Below are 18,786 nucleotides of genomic sequence, written 5' to 3' on the forward strand. Positions count from 1 at the left end.
CGAGGAAACCCCACGACGACACGGGAAGAACATGCAAACTCCACACACATGTAACCCAGGTGGAGACTTAAACCCAGGTCCCAGAGGTGTGAGGCAACAGTGCTAACCACTGCATCACTATGCCACCCCTCAACTTAACATCCTAACATCCCTTAACAGCTTTAATATACATTATGCTAACCACTGCACCACTATGCCGCCCCCCAATACATGTCATATGATAGAAAATTGCAGATTGCATAAATTAACCACAGAAAATGATACCAAGGTTACATATTCAAAGGTTACAACCAAATACCACTATAATTATACCAACAGATCAGTATGGTTTGTAACAAAGAATACAATGATAAAAATACTAAATCATCAAGGTCGATCCTCTTTCTGGTTAGTAATCCAGACTAAGTCCAAATCACACAGTCAGGTAGGTTCCTTCTCAACCCGAGAACCTTCCACTCTAAAGTGTCACCACCTAGCAACTGTTTGGTGAGGACTGGGAGAGTTGGGTTTCTACGGCGGAATCCAGCACAGAGAGCACAAAGACGGGGGCCGCCGGCATCACCTCCACGTCCACGTTGGGGGAGCTTTCCCTGGGGTCGTAGTCATACAGCGCCACCATCCTGCGCGTGGACAGTGGCTGCTGCCGCCCGCTCCGTCTGTTTCGCTCTGCAAGAGCAGGGGAGCACAAGTGACAAGATACTCAGGGGATCGATCCGTGTACCAATCTCCCCTGACGTCACTAAAGCTACGACCTGTTCCCCACTCCCATACTGTACCATATTTTAGGCTGGCACGGTCTAAATCGCTTGGCCTGTTTATGGTATCTTCTCTACCCCACTGAATTTTACTGCTGTTACAGCCACTGTAAATCACTGCAGGGAGAGGGGTGATGTTTGGTCCACACCAAGTCATTATTCAAGACTTAAGAAGCTATTGCCATAAAAACATACCTTCGAGTCAACAAAAACACGAATTACTGCCTAAATCAAGCCCCAGAAGACACATGGAAACCGCAAGAGAACAGACAGAAATGAGTGGATGTGGGAGTGAGGGAGGAGTTTATCCTGGAAAGAACACAGACCTCGCTTGGACTTTCGGGATCTGCGGTTTATTGAACGGCCGTCTTTGAAACGATTGCAGTTCACTTCGCGGGAAAGGAAGGCGAAACAGAACAGAACAAGAGAAAAGAGTGAAAAGCTCAAGGGCTGAACGAGTCATCAGCAGGAGACACTGGAAGATACAGGGCTGTCAGGAAGGGCGTCTGTTACACTGGCAGCTTATGTAGGAACCCATAAGCTCAGATTAATCTGCAGACCTAAATATAAGTCAATCATTAGCTCAATACAGTCAAAGGACCATAATTTAGACCCTTATTGGCTATTTCAGTCCTTCCTGAGAGGGCCACAGTCAACAGAAAAAAAATAAAAACAATACTGTCAACAAATATTACAGAGCCTAGTTAGGGAACTTTACAGCCTCTGTCAGTCTAATGAACTCTAAAGGTTATCTTGCTGCTTAAACACCTGCATTTGAGTAAGAACCCCAAATTGAAAAAGAACTAAATTCACCTGAATGACCTTCAATACACATCAATGACATTAATAAATAACTGACTGGTGCCAAATAAAAGTCTTGAAGAGGATTGGATTGTGAGTGACAACAGCTTCTATCCTTGAATTACCTGCTCAATTGCTATATCTGATTAAACCACATTATAGGTGAGACTCTGAGGATGACTGTTTTCCTAAGGTCATTCTTACGGACTTGCATCTTTTGGCCGGATTCTAGAGTAAGGTAATACGGTATAGCACAATATTTTGGGTATACTGTGGAATTTTGAAACCTTGACAGTAAAATTTCCCAGAGGAGGATGCTGGTTTGGTGAAACACACTGTGGGACACCCTGTCCTCCTCAGTCACTTGGTGAATTTTATCACCAAGATTTCAAAATACCGCTATAGTGTTACTGTTGAAAATACTGTCAAAATACTACACACCTTGGTAAATGGTATAAAGTCTGGAAGATGTGACAGTATAAAAAAAAGATACCGCCCAAGTATAGTGGAAAGAAACAAAATCTAAGGCTCCTAAAGGAATTAGCTCTATCTTAGACTGACAGAGTGTAGGATGATTCAGTGTGCTGCCCTTTCTTACAGGGCGAGCATTGAGACAGTGCCCCCTAGGGGTGGGGGTGAGAGGAAGAGTGGTGATATGCCATCACAGTAAAATGAAAAACGTTGGGTGGAGAGGGAGAGGATTACCGATTTTTTCCACAGGGGTGTTCAGAGGCAGGAAACCCTGCTTGACAAGCTGGTCCATCATCTCCTCATCTTCGGTCTGGATCTCTAATACCATGTTGCACGGTATGAGGCCCATTCTACCACTGACTTCTCCTCGGTAGAACCCGTCTGTGTCCTTGTCCCCATATACCTTAGTCAAGCAACGGTCAAACAAATGAGAAGCAGAATCAACCCCCATTCCCCCTTACTGATGTACAGATGTCTCATACAGAAGAAAGACGGTCTACATGAAATGTCTTTGAACTGAGCCTCATCAGGGTGTATCCTTCAGGTCCACCCGGCAACAACAGGCCTGCCGCTCTAATACCTCCAAATGGTGAATTATACTCCCCTGACCCCACAAATGTCCAAACAAGTGTCACAAATCCTATAGCTTAGCCCCTAATACAGAGCACATTAAGTACAAACATTTAACCGGCGATAAATGCAATCCTAGATGAGACTGCGGCTCAGTGGATAGAATGACGGCAGCTTCACATCTCCAGGGTTGGATGTTATCCACACTATTGCATGGGTTTCCTTCCACAGTCCCACAGTAGGACTGGCATCTCTAAATTGCCCATACACTGTCAGAACAGAAGAGTACCAATCCTTTGCTTGTCACTGGGGCTGTACCCTCAAGAGTCTCCCAATTGTACCTCAGCTGTAGGTAAGTGTACCTTATAGTCTAATTGAAGGCACAGAAATGGACAATGAGGAACATTTTTGTACCACTGGGGGTACATTAATGTTATTTGTACCTTGGGGATTGTACCTTAAATTAGACTAAAAAGTACAGTTACCTACAGCTAGCGCACAATTGGCAGACCCTTGAGGGTACAGCCCCAGTGACAAGCAAAAGTACAATTTGGTACTATTTATTCTGACAGTGTAGTGTTTGTGACCTGTGATGACCTGGCATCCTGTCCAGTGTGTAAATCATTATACCCTATGCTGCATGGGGCAGGCTTAGTTTCCACTATAATACTCTACTGAGTAAGTGGATGTAAAATTAATGCAATTAATATCTGCCCCATTTTGGAAATATCCACAAAATGAAGAATGTGCACAGACACCCACCTTGATTATCTGCCCCTCCTTAAAGGGCAGCTCCTCATCGGCACCATCAGGGTTGGGGGACATGGAGATGGGGTCGTAGTCGAACAGCGCCACGAAAATCCGAGACAGGTCGTCTGGCTCCGATTCCTCGTAATAATCGGGGGATCGGCGATCACGGCCGCTGTAGCCATCTGCAATATAAGAGACCACCTGACCATCTAGCCATGCTTAACCACCATGGGACGCCTGAAAACGTGATGTTGATAACAGCTGACAGAGGCAAAGGCTGTCCAGCAGACGTGCGAAGACGATTATTTCAATAGATCGAAGTTCGAATTTGAACTGCATAATTTGATAATTTAGTGGGGATGTTTTTAGCAGGAACAATTTAATCAAATTTAACTGTAAGTTCATTCTGGCTTGTACCCAGGATAGACATCCATAAACACAGACACTGGAAGCAGAATCACTGCCAAGCTGACACAAGCCCATTGTCCTTTCGTCATGGCACCTCTGCGAGGAGACCGGCCTCTGCAGTTCAACTCAGCAGGCGTTGAAACGACAAAGTAATTCTGCCGCAGAGTGTGGCGGCACACTCAGGTTCAACCATGCTGAACGTCGCCAGCAAAAGCACATGGTCGTTTCCAGCGAGGATGTTGGGAGTAGGAACATTCCGATGGGCATGCGGATGGCGATGGTGGGGGGGGGGTCTACATTGCTGTTTTACAACACTTTTTTCCAAACAGGCATGCATCAGACTCTATCTATCTGCTTTTCTTTCTTTTTTTCCCCCCAGAAAAAGCCTCCCTATCTATAAATGTGAACACACCATCTTAAAAGGACAAGAAAAAAAAACATCACTTCATGCTTTCATCAAACAGGAAATGACTCAGGTTAAGGTCAGAGGGGAAAAACGGGAACTGGGCACGCTCAGTAGACAGACAAACAGTTATATGCCACGACACGTACCAAAGGCCTCCAGGGAAATACAGACACCGTAAGCAAAGCGTTGAACAACACCTGTTACGGACGAACCATGCACCTTAGACGTCATCATGCGGGACAGCATTTTCAGCAGGATTCTGTTGGCTGGATACTAAATGTCATCTTGTATATAGTTTTTACATCCCCAAATGTTAGATCTACAACTCAAATTTACCTATTGAAGTAGCAGAAAGGCATCATATTTATACATGATACACATTATTATACATAAATATATGTATGCATGTAAACTGATTATTTATTAAAATGTAGCTACTTTATTAAGTAGCCCCCAGCAGAGCTTCTGGGATCTACAACGAAAGGCACCATTTAAAGTGCGTCCAGAGGGCTGTGTAGGGCAAATCGTCAACTTATTATATCAGTCGCTTATAAGGTAGTTTTATTCAAACAGTTTACACAGCTCCCCCATTTTTTGTTTTTAAACAGAGGACGTTAATCCTGAGTTTTTTTCAATTCAGCAATTTTGGCATCAGGATTTTGGAAAATATAAACTGTCATTGTTATAAATCATTACCTATGCAGGACGAGAGAGAGCTGTACTCCAGCCAGGCCTTAATAAAAAGGCAACACTCTGAATAATACAATGTAAAAGTACCGTAAAAAAAATCCATAATTTTCCTGTGGATTTTTTTACTGATCGTTTTGTTAGTCTGCATTGGAAAAAGTCAGATAAGTAAAGTGTCAAATGAGAATTAAATTTAGGTTGAGCGTAGAACCTGTGGGGGTGAGAGGACGGCTTTATTTTACCCAAAGAGCTTATTTTGGTTTCATGCTCTTCACATGACAGAGAACACCACCACGGGGATTGATATTCAGCATTGCAATTCTCCTTATAGTAAGTAACCAGTCATGCAAAATAAACAATGTCAGACAAGGCAGTGTACAGAAGTTTACAGGAGGCAGGGAGGGAGGGTACAAAGGGGTTTCTGACAGGGGTCCAAAGTTGGACTGGAGCATACATGGGAACACTCATTCTGCAGCTAGCTACTGTAAGCAGCCATCTTGGATTCCCTGCCTTCCAGGGCCCACCACCCCCCCACACAACACATACACACTTCCCAGCACCCAATGTATTCACACTAAAAGACGTGCAACATGAGGTGGGGGAGGGGGAGGGTGTAGTCTAGCACCCCACCCAAAAATATTTCGTATCAGAAGCTGCTCTCAAATAGGTTCCGAAGCAGCTTTGTTACAAGGCACAACTCTTTTGTATGCGTCATTATATTTCTTTGTTTGGTTAAAAGAAGCCACCCCACATACCATATTGATGTTCTGAGGCCACACTTCGCTGTAAGGACCATTTCCTGCGGCCAGCTACACTGCCATAGTTAACATCCTCCTTGTCAGGTGAGAGGTGTCCCTGACTCCCCTCACTGTTACTCTCCATGGTGATCTCTACAGAAGACACCAATGAGAACATTACATCTCCAAACCCTGTCCACCCCCCACCCTCACCGCAACCCAACCCACACCCCCAATACCACTTCAAACACTCATCACTTGGGCCTGCCTTACCCTCAAGGCTGCCCATTGCTTCCTCCGGGTGAAAGCAGAGTTTGGGGGCGTGGGGGGAGGGGGTCAAGGGGGTTAGGTAAGAGGGTGGGGGGAATGTCAGGGCCTTTTGAGATGCAAGGCCGAGTTCAGGGTTGCTCCATTGTAAAACAGCAATGCCTGCAAGTCTTGTTGAAACACACAGAAGCAGACAACTACTCTGGTCCTCCAAGTTTTCATCAGATAAAGTTAGAGGAAACTCAGCTGAAAATGATCTGGCTATTAATTGGCTGAAAGAAAGCATGTTATCCAATGAGGGCCATTTATTTATGTATCACCTTACCAGCCGTCAATGAGCGTTCTTCATGAGCCGGCCGCCCAAAATGCCATCGCATGTTGAGATATATTTATTTGTAAGAACAGAACACTGTATGTTCATGTGCATGAGTTGGAGCCACAGGTGTCTATGGTGATTTTAGTCATGTTTCCATGACGAGATGCGGAGCTCAAGTGAGTAAGAAACACATGGGATTAAACGAACATAACAAAAACAGACAAAACTGCCGGTGATCCAGGACGGGACGGTGGCATCGGGTCAGTATGTCCCTCGCATGGAGACCGCACTAACCAATGGAGGGAACCATCATGGAGCGGCGCTGGGGGGGGGCGCTGCTGTGGGCCAGTCTCCGCCCCGAGTGCTCCAGCCGGTCAGTGGTGCTGCTCGCTGTATGGGTGTTACCTAAAATCTTAAAAGGAGAGACACAAAGACATTAAGGCCAGCCGCCTACACACAACAGGAAAAACTACCTATCAAGGAAGGGGCAGGAAGAAACTACAATCTGTCCCCCCATCACAAAAAATCAGCTTGTCTTCAAGGAGCTAAAATGGCAAAACAAACAAGAAAAAAAAAATCAACTAGGGCCAAACAACAAGAATCAAGATTTGGCTGAATCAAATGCTAAAGACCATTGTTATTGTTTTTTGTTCTGTATGTGTTTGTTGGCTGATGGGCATACTGAGCAAAACAAAAAAATAAATAAAACGAAACAAATAAAGTTACTGCATGATAGATGCTTTGAGGAGTGATTGGAGACAACCATAATGGCTTCGACCTGGAACGGGCAAGGCAAAACAGGGAAGAGGGGCACCCTCACACCAGGAGCCAAGGCTAAAGGGAGGAGCCGGTCACTAGGCAGGAAGAGAGATCGACGTCCAACGTGATACGTCTGGGTGTGTCTTGGTGAGGGTGATTGGTGATGTGCTCAGACAAAAAGCTAACAATTCGAATCTAAGCGACGCCAGTCGCATATAACACTTAAAGGCAGGGGAAAAAGTGAACTACACAATTAATTAATTAATTAATTAAAATACAGCACACAAAACCTGAGGAAAAGTGAAGCCACCCACAACATCTGAAGGCAGAGAATAAACAAGCGATGAGTAACATTTATAATCACAGAAAAGGCAGGGTGAGTGAGTGTTTTTAGGCATACTAGGCGGGTATACCAGGCGGGTATACCAGGCAGTTTTTAAGTATACCAGGCAGTTTTTAGGTATACCAGGCGGGTATACCAGGCAGTTTTTAGGTATACCAGGCAGTTTTTAGGTATACCAGGCAGTTTTTAGGTATACCAGGCGGGTATACCAGGCAGTTTTTAGGTATACCAGGCAGTTTTTAGGTATACCAGGCGGGTATACCAGGCAGTTTTTAAGTATACCAGGCAGTTTTTAGGTATACCAGGCGGGTATACCAGGCAGTTTTTAGGTATACCAGGCAGTTTTTAGGTATACCAGGTGGGTATACCAGGCAGTTTTTAGGTATACCAGGTGGGTATACCAGGCAGTTTTTAGGTATACCACACAGGTAGGCGGTGAATAAAAAGGTTTTAGCCACAAGGCACACAGGAATACAGGTGCTGGGCTGACACACGTAGGTGTCAAAGGGTCAAAGGGCAACAAGTGCGTGTGGGTGATACCAACAGCAGAGCTGATTTTATATAGCAGAGAAGTTTAATTTAAAAAAGGAACCAATTTGATACTATGTGTGTAAACTATATTTGCTAAATATATTTTCCCACCTTTTAGAAAGAAAGGTTAAAAATCACGTGAAGAGCTGATTGGGTGCGGAGGTGATGAAGGGCTTGTCAATCATGAGGGAAGAGAGGAACACCAGACATGGGGAGGGGGGAGGAGGGGGTGGATATTTCTGCTGTCCAGCTTGGTAATGGGAGGGGCAAGGGTGAAGTCAAAGGGGTGGCGGAAACTATTATGGTTGAACCACTCTTCTATATGTTTTTTTTTTCTCCCCACAGAAACAAGAAACAAACCCGTTCTGAAATGGCCTTTAGGTAATCAAAAACAAAACCAGGAGCATTATCTAAGAACAAACAAGCGTGAAACAAAGATCTACTTGATGCAGCTGGTATTATTTGGCACAATGAATCAATGCACAGCGATACAAAAATCAAAAACAAAAACAAAAAATCTATGGAAAAAAAGAGTAACCCATAAAAAGACACCAAAAAGGAGGGAAAAGGAGTGATTTTACTGATTGGCGATGCAGTGTAAAGCAGGCGTATGATTAGGCCGCACACACCAGTGGCTCCTCTGGGCTCCAGCTGAGTTTTGTCACTGAGTGTGCCCTATAGTCCCTGTGATAGGTTCTGCTGAGCTCATTCAACCGGCCCTCACTCAGAGCCACCTCTCCGGCCAGCCGCCCACGCTCTGCCTCCCGTCCCGGCCTGCACCGCAGCTCCTGGCTCCGCAGGTGTGCCACGTGCACGGTCTTGGGGCCCATTGCTGGGACGTCGCTGAAGTCCTCCTCCACGCTGCACTGTCGGGTCAGCGTCCTTTTACGCCCTCCGATGCCAGGGGCAAGGCCCGCGGGATGGGGCTCACGGCCGGGCGGCCAGCCGTGGCGGCGGCCCAGGGAGCCCTCCTCCTCGCTGCCGCAGTCCAGGCCGCTGTCCGGGCTCTTGGTGACCTGCCGGCCGCCGTCGGAAAAGCGGGGCGAGGAGCGCTGCCGAGGGAGTCTCCGAACGCCCTTGCTGGGGGACAGGCGGCGGTACGGGCGCGGGTCTTGGGGACAGGCCCAGCGACGGGCCTCCTCAAAGTGCAGCCGCTGCCCCGGGCCTGGAGGCTCCCCACAGTCGGGCTCCTCCTCAGCCACCTCTGGGATGCTGTGCAGTCGCTTGCTACGAAGGGAGCGCCTCCGCACGACTTCACGCTGCAAGTCCCAGCAGTCCCGCTCGTCCGCTAGGTCCTGACGCCTATAATAGGCCTTCAGCCATTTTGGTCGCGTGGTTGCCGTGATTTGGTTAGTTTTGCATTTTTTTAAACAATTCAGCATTTTTTTAGGTTTTTGTTTTGTTTCAATTTTGTTTGTTTTTTTGTTTTTTGTTTTGAAGGTGTTAGAACAGGCGGGACACAACACAGTGTGTGAATAGAAAATAAAATGGGAAAAAAGACAAAATAAAGACAGAATTAGTAATTCGAGGCAATGGTGAAACATAATGCATGCAGACTCATTCCATGAAGGAAATGGCATGCTTCCAACGGGAATCTGTGGGAGGGAAAAAAAGAAAAACAAACAGAAATGATAACACACAGTAGCTGTGTTTCGGAGAGGATTTTGGATGCTGGGACAGATTCAGATCAGCCAAAGAGTCTCTGGTGAATCGGCAGAGAAATCTGCCAGAGAACCAGTCCTCAGAGAAACGAATAGACACATGAATGGCGTGGAAAGCCTGACAGAGGCGGTTAAATGAACGAGAGTGAGAGTGGTAAGGCATAACAAGCACATTCTGAGCGACTGAATCCCACCACATGGGGCAAAAGATAGCAAAGCACTTCTTTAAAAAACAAACAAAAAAAAAAACAAACAAAAAACCTCATATTCTGTTCTAACAGTTTCAAAGCTACCTGTGTCCTCCAGAACGTAGTTAGAAAATCTGACATTTTGTGGCTATTTACTGTTATTTTCCTTATTTGCTACTTTTTACATTATTCCCATTGTACACATACAAGCCTGCAGGGAAGGATTCCATGCTAGATCCAGTTGACGCTGAAATTTGTGGAGGTGCCAGGAGCTGGGTTCTTAGTTTAAACTAATAACGGCATCAGCTATACTGTCGACTTTCTATATTCACTGGTGTAGAGTCCTGTGTTCATATTTACAGAAATAATCATCCCTTTAAATCCATCGACAGAAAAGTCTTTACCTCACAGAAACCGTGCAATTAAGAGCTGCTCTGAAACATCGAGACCTTCTACATCTGCGCTAATGGACTTTCTGCCGCTGTCTGTCACTCCAAGAACCACTTGCAAACACACTCTGCAAACCATGTGTGGTTTCCTAGCATGGTGAGAGTATCAAACAGTGATGGATGTACAGCGACGTACATTGTGATAGGGAAAAAAGAACAGAAAACTGAGTGTGTAGACATGATTCCAATAATAGAAAAGTAGAAAACGAAAAGGTGTTTTAATTTTTTAATGATGACGTTTTCAAAATACGCCACTCCGCAGCCGAAACTGTGGTCCTTTGTATTTAGTAATGTTGTCTGTCACACCTATATCAGCTATGACATGTACTAAGAATTACCTACGTATCACTCCACATGTCAGATTAAGCGGCTTCATAATAAAAGAAAACCTCTCAATAAATATTAGTGCATAACAGAATACATACACTTTTATTAATAGGTATTACAATCCTGTTTTATCATTTTAACTGATCATTATCGGTGTAATTTGTGGCATTTTCATTTTTTATGCAATTTATTTATCAGACATGTCATATAAAGAAGACTTCTAATTAAATTTCTACTTCAAAAATCTGTAACTTTGACACCAGAGAACCAACTGCGTAAAAAAATGTGCAAGAAAATCTCATAAAGGAATGCATGAATATTTGTCGGCTCCCAAGTGGGCTTAGCTAGCTGGGATGCTCATCCCAAACTTGCTGGAATTACCCAGTTCTGCTGTCAACTGTGACCCCCTGAGTGGTTGTTATATTCAGGTAACAGCTTGGCAGCAAAGCCTTCAAAAAAAACCAGACAGAAGGACCTAAAAACAGTAACCCTATCAAGACACTGGCAGAATTCAGACCGATTTATGGCGCAACACTCATTATTCAGGAAATCACTGCAGAAAAAGAGAAATACCCTGACCGGCCATGTGCCATGTAACAATGTAACACCCACACTGGCTCATTTACCTGACCACTGCAATGAGCAAAGACAGCGGCCAGTCATGTCAATGATATACTATAAGATTTCACCATTTCTGAGTGATTTATGTATCCTACTGTCAATAATCACACACAAATACACATCTGTAGCTGGTTTTATATAACTTAATATCCCTCCGCCAAGAAAAATACCTTATTAACATTTTATAACAGTTATGCTGTTAAAACCTAAAATCTTCATAAAGTTTATGATAATTTCTCAGTTGTACATCATCATAAAAAAAGGAAGGAGAAACTGGTGTGCATCCAAAATTGCTCACTCTCAAACCATAATATCCTTGTTTCTATGGAAACATTTCTCACAATGCTTTACTTGTTTCCAAGTTTTGGATGTACTAGTTATTGAAACTTTTTGTCAAATAATTACACCACTCTCTTCTTTGGCATTTCGCCATGTATTTCAAGTGCATTCAGGTGAATATCTTTACATTAATGGAACCTATAAAATTTGAATGAGTTTTACGGCTCAGATTTATTTTGCACTTTTACAGTTTAATTGGTGTAGTACTTCACACGAGATTCGTTGATGACCATGAAATAACTTTCTGGTGTGTTACTGTGTGATCACTCAACACAAGCTGCACAACATTAAATAAATGTTAGACTAGAAAACAATTAAAACACAAATGTGGGAAAAGAAAAAAACAACATGAGACAATAAGGAACGAAAATGTGAATAATCGTTTCATTTAAGCAGTGACACTTAAATGAGATTCCCGAAATTACTCATAATGTCGTAAAACATCCTGGCTGATCACACTGTTCACTCTGTGGCCGTTAAGTGCAACGCATTCCTCGTGTGACCTCACTGAGCTCTCCAAGGGGAGTCAAGCATCTGACATTCAGGAGTCCGGTATCACTGGTCTGAACAGTGAAGTAGATTTTGTGTTGGCTGGGGGGGGGGGAGGGATAACATGACTCTACATCATGCGTGACCTGTGGCCCCGTGACTGAGAGCCTTAGCAGCATTCTCACAGTGGCGTGCGCGAGCAGGTGTGTGTGTTTATAAGTGTGTGTCTGTCCACAGAGTGGTGCTATGGGAATGTGTTAGGCTTTTGGATGGCCAAGCGGAGCTCCACACCGTCGCCGTGTTAGTGGACAACGCAGGCGCGTTCAGCAAGGCATGAGGGGCTGCAGGCTGCCCGCCTACTGAGCGGGAGTGCATGGGGGCTGCCCGTTTGCCCAATCGTCCCCGGGGGGCGGGGCAGGGGCGGGGCCGTCCTGCCGTACCTTGAGCGTGTTGTGAGAGTTGACGCTGCGTCGCCGCCCTTCCTCCAGCTGCATCTCAGAGTACAGCTCCTCCTCATCCTCCTCCATGATGTCGGACAGGTCTGACCCCCGGCTGCTCTCTGTCTGGTACTCCTCACTGTGGCTGTACAGCTGTGGCTGCACGGAGGCACGGATGCTCAGGCCCCCACCGCCGCTGAAGGCACGGCCTCCCCCTCCCCGTTTAGGGAGCCCAGCCCCTCATCCAAAACACCCCACCAAGACCCATATGTGTATGATGGTACAATTTTTATTTGTTTCTTCAGTTTTTTATTTATTCCTTTCATTTATAATTACAGAGCTTAGCTGGAGCTCGATAGCAGATTGCATTTAGGATTTTAAACTTTTCCATCCTGCTCATATTCCTTAATAAATGCACTGCACAATAACTGCTTTTACTGTTTATTGAATAGTTTATTAGACATATAGTGTACTGTACTGCACCTTGCTTTTTTAGTGCTAAATCTGCACTGTGGTTGTACAATGTTGCCATTATTTTCACATTTTAAGTTTTACCAATTTTAGGAGCTGCACAATTTACTGTGATAATACAGCAAGTACCAAGAGTGCAAGTACTTTAACTGCCTTGCTCTATCTGACCATCCATAATATAGTTACTCACTGCCTTTGGCTGCAGTTCTTGTCACGCAAAAGGTGCAGTTCAGCTAGCATGACACTAGGCGGAGTGCCACATTATTTATTATATGTCTACCTTGTCAGTAAACATAGTAAAAGCAAGAGAACATGAGCATTCAGTTTATAGCCACACATTACCTACTGCAACCCACATTTCTGAAATAGCTCTTTGGGTAATATTAGCAAAAACTCCAGAACTATTATAACGTAAAAATCATGTTTAAATACAGCCTTGGAAAAAAATAAGAGACCACAGCACAGTTTTCTAATTCACTCATTTCTCAATTCATGGGTATGCATCTATGAACAAAACATTTCTTTTTTGCAAAATGCAGCCTGGTTCTTCTGTTTCTCATTAATGAAGGGCTTCTTCCTTGCTTTATGGGACTTCAGTCCTGCTTCTAGCTCTGATATGAATTGTCCTAGCAGGGCACTTCACACCTGCACTTAATATTTCCCATTCTTATTGAAGGTAACTTGATGTCATCCTATGACTCATGAGAAACTGTCAGATAAGTTAACGGCCATCTCTTGCATTAGAAAGTCATATCCGGCCTTTACCTGGCTGGTTTCTGGTCATTCCCAGTGTCTTCTGATTCACCTTATTCTTATGTACTGCTGTCTTAGAAATTTTGAACCTGGAAGCAACCTGCTGCTCAGTGTAGCCTTCTGCCAGCAGAACCAGGATTTTAAAATACAGATTTGTTTAAAAATATAGAGTGGTCTCAATTTTTTCCACAGCTGTATGTGTGTGTATATATATGCATACACATATGTGTGTGTGCCCACATGCATGCGTATTTAATATTTTATCATTAAATAAACAGCTCAGCCATTATAAAACAACGCCGAAATAGACAGCTTGCCCCCTGGTGGACGTTCTTGCCCGTTGGAGATTCTCACAGTATATGAATGCCGCGGGTTACCTGTCGACCCAGCTCTGAGCCTCGCAGGAAGTCGTCGACCGACACCCCTCGTCTCCTGCTTCGAATCACCTCGTAGCCATCCTCCTCTTCGTCGGAGTTCAGCGGGTGGACGGCACCTCTCCTCTCACTGAAAATGTTCCCCTTCTCCACCTGGCCGGTGGGTTAAGGGGGGGGTTGGTGGGCAGCTTGGTCTCCAGCAAAGGCCTCCACCTTAGCTGTGTGCCTAAACCAAAATCCTCTTAACATGGCACCATATGCTTGTGACATCTAATGGGTTCACACTGCAGTACATCCAGCCCATTTTATCTAGTTCACATTCTAAAATAGTACACCTTTGGTCCATTAAAAATAAACAGTACATAATACTATTCTCTTTGTTATACAGGTTAATGCCAATCACAATCTGAAATATAATCGTAAGACAATGGTTCTCTTACTTGAAGTGGCACCATTTTCCACTTCAGTCTGATTTTGTCATTTTGTGTTCTGACTCCTGATGGCCAATCACAGGGTTTCTTTTCCCCCCACTCCCATTGCACCCACCAATCACGTGATTGCTCCACCCCCTTTCCCCTTACTCACGCGGTTGTTCTCGGCCACTCTCTGAGCAGCCTCCCGGGCGATGGCTTTGGCCACCGTGTTGGGGATGGGGGTGCCCTGGGGCTGCGGCAGGATCCTCTGCGGGGAGGGCGAGCGGCGACCCTGCATGTGGGGGGGCTCGAGGGCGTGACCGTGTGATGGGGGCATCGAGGCGGGGGGGCACGCCGGGTCCCATGACGGGCTGATCCTGGCACCCTGGTGGGGCCCCCCTGCCTCCGGCTCTTTGGTTTCGCTCTCTCTGGCACTTGCTAACGGCTTGAGCCTGGGGTGTGTTTGTGGCATGGGCTGCAGGGGCGGGAGGGGTGACTGGTGGGGTGGGTGCAATGGCTGAGGCAGGGTGTGCGACTGCGGCCGGGGCATTGATTGGATCTGTGGCTGGGGGTGGGATGGAGGGTAGGTTTGCGGGTAGGGTGGGGGGTGCACCTGAGGGCGTGGTGTGTGGGGTGGAGGGTGGAGGACTGGGGGCTGCTGTAGTGGGGGGTGCTGAGGCAGGGGTGGAGGAGGCACCAGGAGGTTGTTTGGAATGGTGGCGGCAGAAGAGTCCTGGGACTCTCCTTGTGTTGACAGTGTCCTGACGATGACCTCCCGAGCTTCCAGACACTGTATCCTGTTGAGCTCCACCAAGACGTACTCTGCGTTTGGGAACATCACCTCAGCGATCTGTGAAAAGACGACTCCGCTGGGGGAGGTGGACCAGAACAAGAGCCCCAAGTGAATAATACCCTAACCCTGGCTATAGGCTTTTAACCCGGGCTTTTATTTTCTCTTCTCACAGAAAATTCAATATGCTGGAAGATATTTTATTGACAAAATCGCCAATTATACATAATTTAAAAATACTGGAAGTAATCAAGGAACATATTTTGAACATTAACATTTTGGGAATATTGGCTGAAAGCCTTAAATTGTAAATTGTAATTGTGCATTCTTTTCCACTAGGGGGCGCAAGAGATCAACAACAGTTATGGGGACACTCAAACCAAAATCAATGAGCATCGGGATCACGGAATTAAGAATGTGCCTCAATGGAATCGATAACCCTCAGATTTCGCCATCACCTCCATCGACCATGACCTTACTTTTTGCCCTTTCGTGCAGACAGCGTAGCCAATTACGCTTGCTCCGTTTGAAGTTCCATTGGATGTGAGTGGTGGGGGCTTCCATCGCACCTGGAGCACGCCTGGAACCTGTGCACACTGGACCTGCACCTCCTGAGGCGGCTGTGGCGGTCCTAGATGTGGGGGAGGCAGGGAAACAGCCTGAGAGTCCTGGATACACGTTAGATGCTTTCCCATCACAGGAACGTTTTTCTGGAACAAGAGGTGAAGATCGTACTTATGGTCTTGGCAAGACCGGTCCTGCTAACTTGCGTCCCAAGAACGAACTTGGGGTGCAATGAATCATGGGATTGGCGTCATTTGGCAAGTATGCAATTGATGTATCCTTGACATTTGGGGCAGAGCAAGAATGACATCTCAGAACTTTACCCATGTAAAACAGGTACACGAGAACACAAGTATGCATAGTGAGAAACACCCAAGGACTTTTATTCTGGAACCAGGAATTTCTGTAGCAACTCTGGCTTAATTTCTCAGAAGCAGTTCCAGAGCACATTATTTAGTCTTTTCTCTGGACTAGGTACTTTTTGTTCAACCACAAACTACTGGGGTGGTCCTTATTGTGATGAGCTTGCTGGTCAACCACAAACACTGGCACTAACTTTTAAGTTATGCGGAAGCGTGGGGAAAAGAGGCAGACGTAGTGGAGCAAAAACAGAGCAGATGGAATTATTTTTGAATCTCAATTATATTTCATTTCTTTAATGAAATCCTTATTTGCTTGCATCTCCATATTTCTGCATTGGAAAATTCAATCAATAACCAATCTACTTTTGTCTAATATTACTGATGCCAGCAGTGAAACTTGCTGAATAACATTTTTTATTCTGTGGAAGTTGAAAGATTGATCTGCTGGCCAGACATAATAATAAATTATAAACATGTCACAGTTTGTATAAATAAAATATAAGTAAGACTGCGTGACTGATTCACCCAAAAACTAACAAAACGACTCAGTCATCCTCTCTCTGTTGTCAGGCATAAGATATTTGGTCATAAATGTCCACATTGGTTGGGAAATTATCTGTTTTTATTACCATAATATTTGTGAATGGTTATTAATTGAGGAGTGGCTGTAATGTAAACCTGCTAACACAGATGGATATTATAATGTATTGTTTTAAGGTTACAACAGCAGAACAGCTCTTGGGACTTGGACTGGAGCATTCAGCTAAGCCACACCTCTGTGATAACCGCTGATGAGCCGAAACCTAATCTATCATGTATAAAATGCTCCATCAGCAGACTAGCTGGCCATGATGCCACACTTTCATTCACTTTCTAATATATAAACTGGACTTCAGGTTTATTCTCCCTGCTTGTTGCCGTTTTGCAAAAGCCCGACCAGCTATCTTTTCTGTTTGCTCCACCCTCCCAATTTATTATGGCATATTAAATCCTCTGTTCATCCTTCCATCCTTCTTAAATATCCAGCTCAGGATCTGGTCGTGACCACAAACAGCCTTATGTATCAAGCCGGGCCTGAAGCCTCCCCATACCATAGCCCATTTCGGCCCCATGTCCTCACGTTCTGTCCATTTCAGGTTCCCTAGCCGACTTTGCCTCTGCATGTGCCAGGCAAGGTTCGTCATGCGTGAGATGGAAAATTAACTGCACTTGGCTTCTCTGGTTCTGAATCACTGCTACAGAATGCCCGCCCTCCCCAGGCACCATTCGATCCTCAGCTCAAGACTGTAATTCTGGCACAGAAACATGACAAAATATTTGGTACCTTATCAAAAACTTTCCACAGCCCCCAGTCTTAAACACAGACAAAAGACACTGAATGGAACGATTACCTCGTGAAGGATACTACACAGGAAAGGGGACAGGGCTGAGTTTTCCTCTCGTACTCCCCCCCTCACCCTCATTAAAAGCTTACATCTTTCTTCCTCGATGCCTTAAAAACCTTCAAACCCCCATTCCCAAAAGTAGCACCCAGCAAATCTGCCTTCCAATACTACCCCTCCGGTGGTGGGTGTCAAAGCTCACCCTCGCATCGCTACCTGTGTGTGCATGCTTTTTTCATTTAATGTAACAAAATATAATGAAATTATACGCAAGAAGCACTTCTTTTCAATACACACTGAGGATGGACTTCACTTTTAGCATGACGGGGGGCATTTCTGTGAGCGTGCCTGCCCAGCAGCACTGCAGAGTTCTGGTACAAGCACTCTGCCCACGCACAGCACTACAGTCAAAGCTCCCAGCCCCCATAGGATTTATGCAGCCCTCCAACCCCCACCCCCTAATAGCACTGTCCCCATGGGTATACCCAGGGACCTGATTCTCTGAAGCAAGTATATCTCTCATCCAGACTGACAGGGGACTTGCCAGGACCCCCACCACACTGCTCGCTACAACCACACAAATTTATCATCAGGGGAACCGTCTTTTGATGTTTCTCCCCCCTCTTCAGCTGTGGGAATCTCTTTTTCATGCTTAACCGTTTATCATTAATTGCTGTTATATCTGTAATACTGTGACAAATTATTTCATGTCGTTGCGTATTACCCGCTGCAAGTCGCGCGAACTGTGTGAGGGGGGGGGGACCGCTGCTTGGAAGCAAACCGGACCAGCTGTGCGCAGCCGCGCGTGTCCGCCCGATCTGCAGCAGCTCCAGCAGCAGGGAGGAGCGGTGGCTCCATCCAGCCTCCGCGCGCCCTATAGGAGGCGGAGAAAAGGCGGTGCCTCGCGGAGACGCACTCAGCTGGAACCGGATTTTTCGACAGTCAACCCCCCGGCACGCCCAATTACGAACGTGACTTTTTATTCCTTCAAGTTATTGCAGTGCTACGCACTTCAGCATTCGTAAGACAATAAATGAGAGGTTGTGTGCGGCTAAGCAAGACCAGGGGTCTGTATCACGAAGAGAGATTCGTTTAGTTGGATAACTTGTCGGATTTAAGGTACCCCAATGGACTTAATTTACCCTGGGCTACCTTTAACAAGCTCTTGTTAGCACAAAAATCGAGCTTTGTAATACAGCCCGCTTTCTTGCATTAACTGGAGTCGCAAAGTCACCCATAAAAAGTCGCTTTGAAGTGTCTTTTAAACTTCCACCGTGCGCAGCGCGTTGGGGCATTGCAGAGTCCCCAGAGAAGTGCTAACGGGGGGTCGCTGAGGTATATTAATGACCTGGATGGTCTGATTTA

General features: G+C 45.5%; 1 protein-coding gene across 21 annotated transcripts in view; it reads right to left on the reverse strand.

Moving 5' to 3' along the window:
• The window catches only part of rimbp2b (RIMS binding protein 2b), a 112,870-nt gene that overhangs the window by 7,307 nt on the left and 86,777 nt on the right, over positions 1 to 18,786 (reverse strand). For 11 of the 21 annotated variants that reach the window (XR_011984986.1, XR_011984992.1, XR_011984997.1 and 8 more), the window contains 11 exons: positions 15,593 to 15,744; positions 14,496 to 15,173; positions 13,914 to 14,063; positions 12,316 to 12,471; positions 8,431 to 9,114; positions 6,463 to 6,580; positions 5,604 to 5,738; positions 3,360 to 3,529; positions 2,262 to 2,430; positions 1,082 to 1,144; positions 563 to 666 (listed from right to left, as the gene is read on the reverse strand). Coding sequence is in view for 18 of the 21 variants with exons in the window: in XM_072705867.1 (XP_072561968.1) it covers positions 563 to 666; positions 1,082 to 1,144; positions 2,262 to 2,430; positions 3,360 to 3,529; positions 5,604 to 5,738; positions 6,463 to 6,580; positions 8,431 to 9,114; positions 12,316 to 12,471; positions 13,914 to 14,063; positions 14,496 to 15,173; positions 15,593 to 15,744 (2,579 nt within the window). In the remaining 3 variants the exon portion in view is untranslated. The remainder of the gene's footprint in view (positions 1 to 562; positions 667 to 1,081; positions 1,145 to 2,261; positions 2,431 to 3,359; positions 3,530 to 5,603; positions 5,739 to 6,462; positions 6,581 to 8,430; positions 9,115 to 12,315; positions 12,472 to 13,913; positions 14,064 to 14,495; positions 15,174 to 15,592; positions 15,745 to 18,786) is intronic. The other 10 variants (XM_072705884.1, XM_072705890.1, XM_072705889.1 and 7 more) reach the window with 6 other exon arrangements.

The sequence above is a fragment of the Paramormyrops kingsleyae genome, chromosome 2, assembly GCF_048594095.1.
Source record: "Paramormyrops kingsleyae isolate MSU_618 chromosome 2, PKINGS_0.4, whole genome shotgun sequence".
Taxonomy (NCBI): Eukaryota; Metazoa; Chordata; class Actinopteri; order Osteoglossiformes; family Mormyridae; genus Paramormyrops; species Paramormyrops kingsleyae.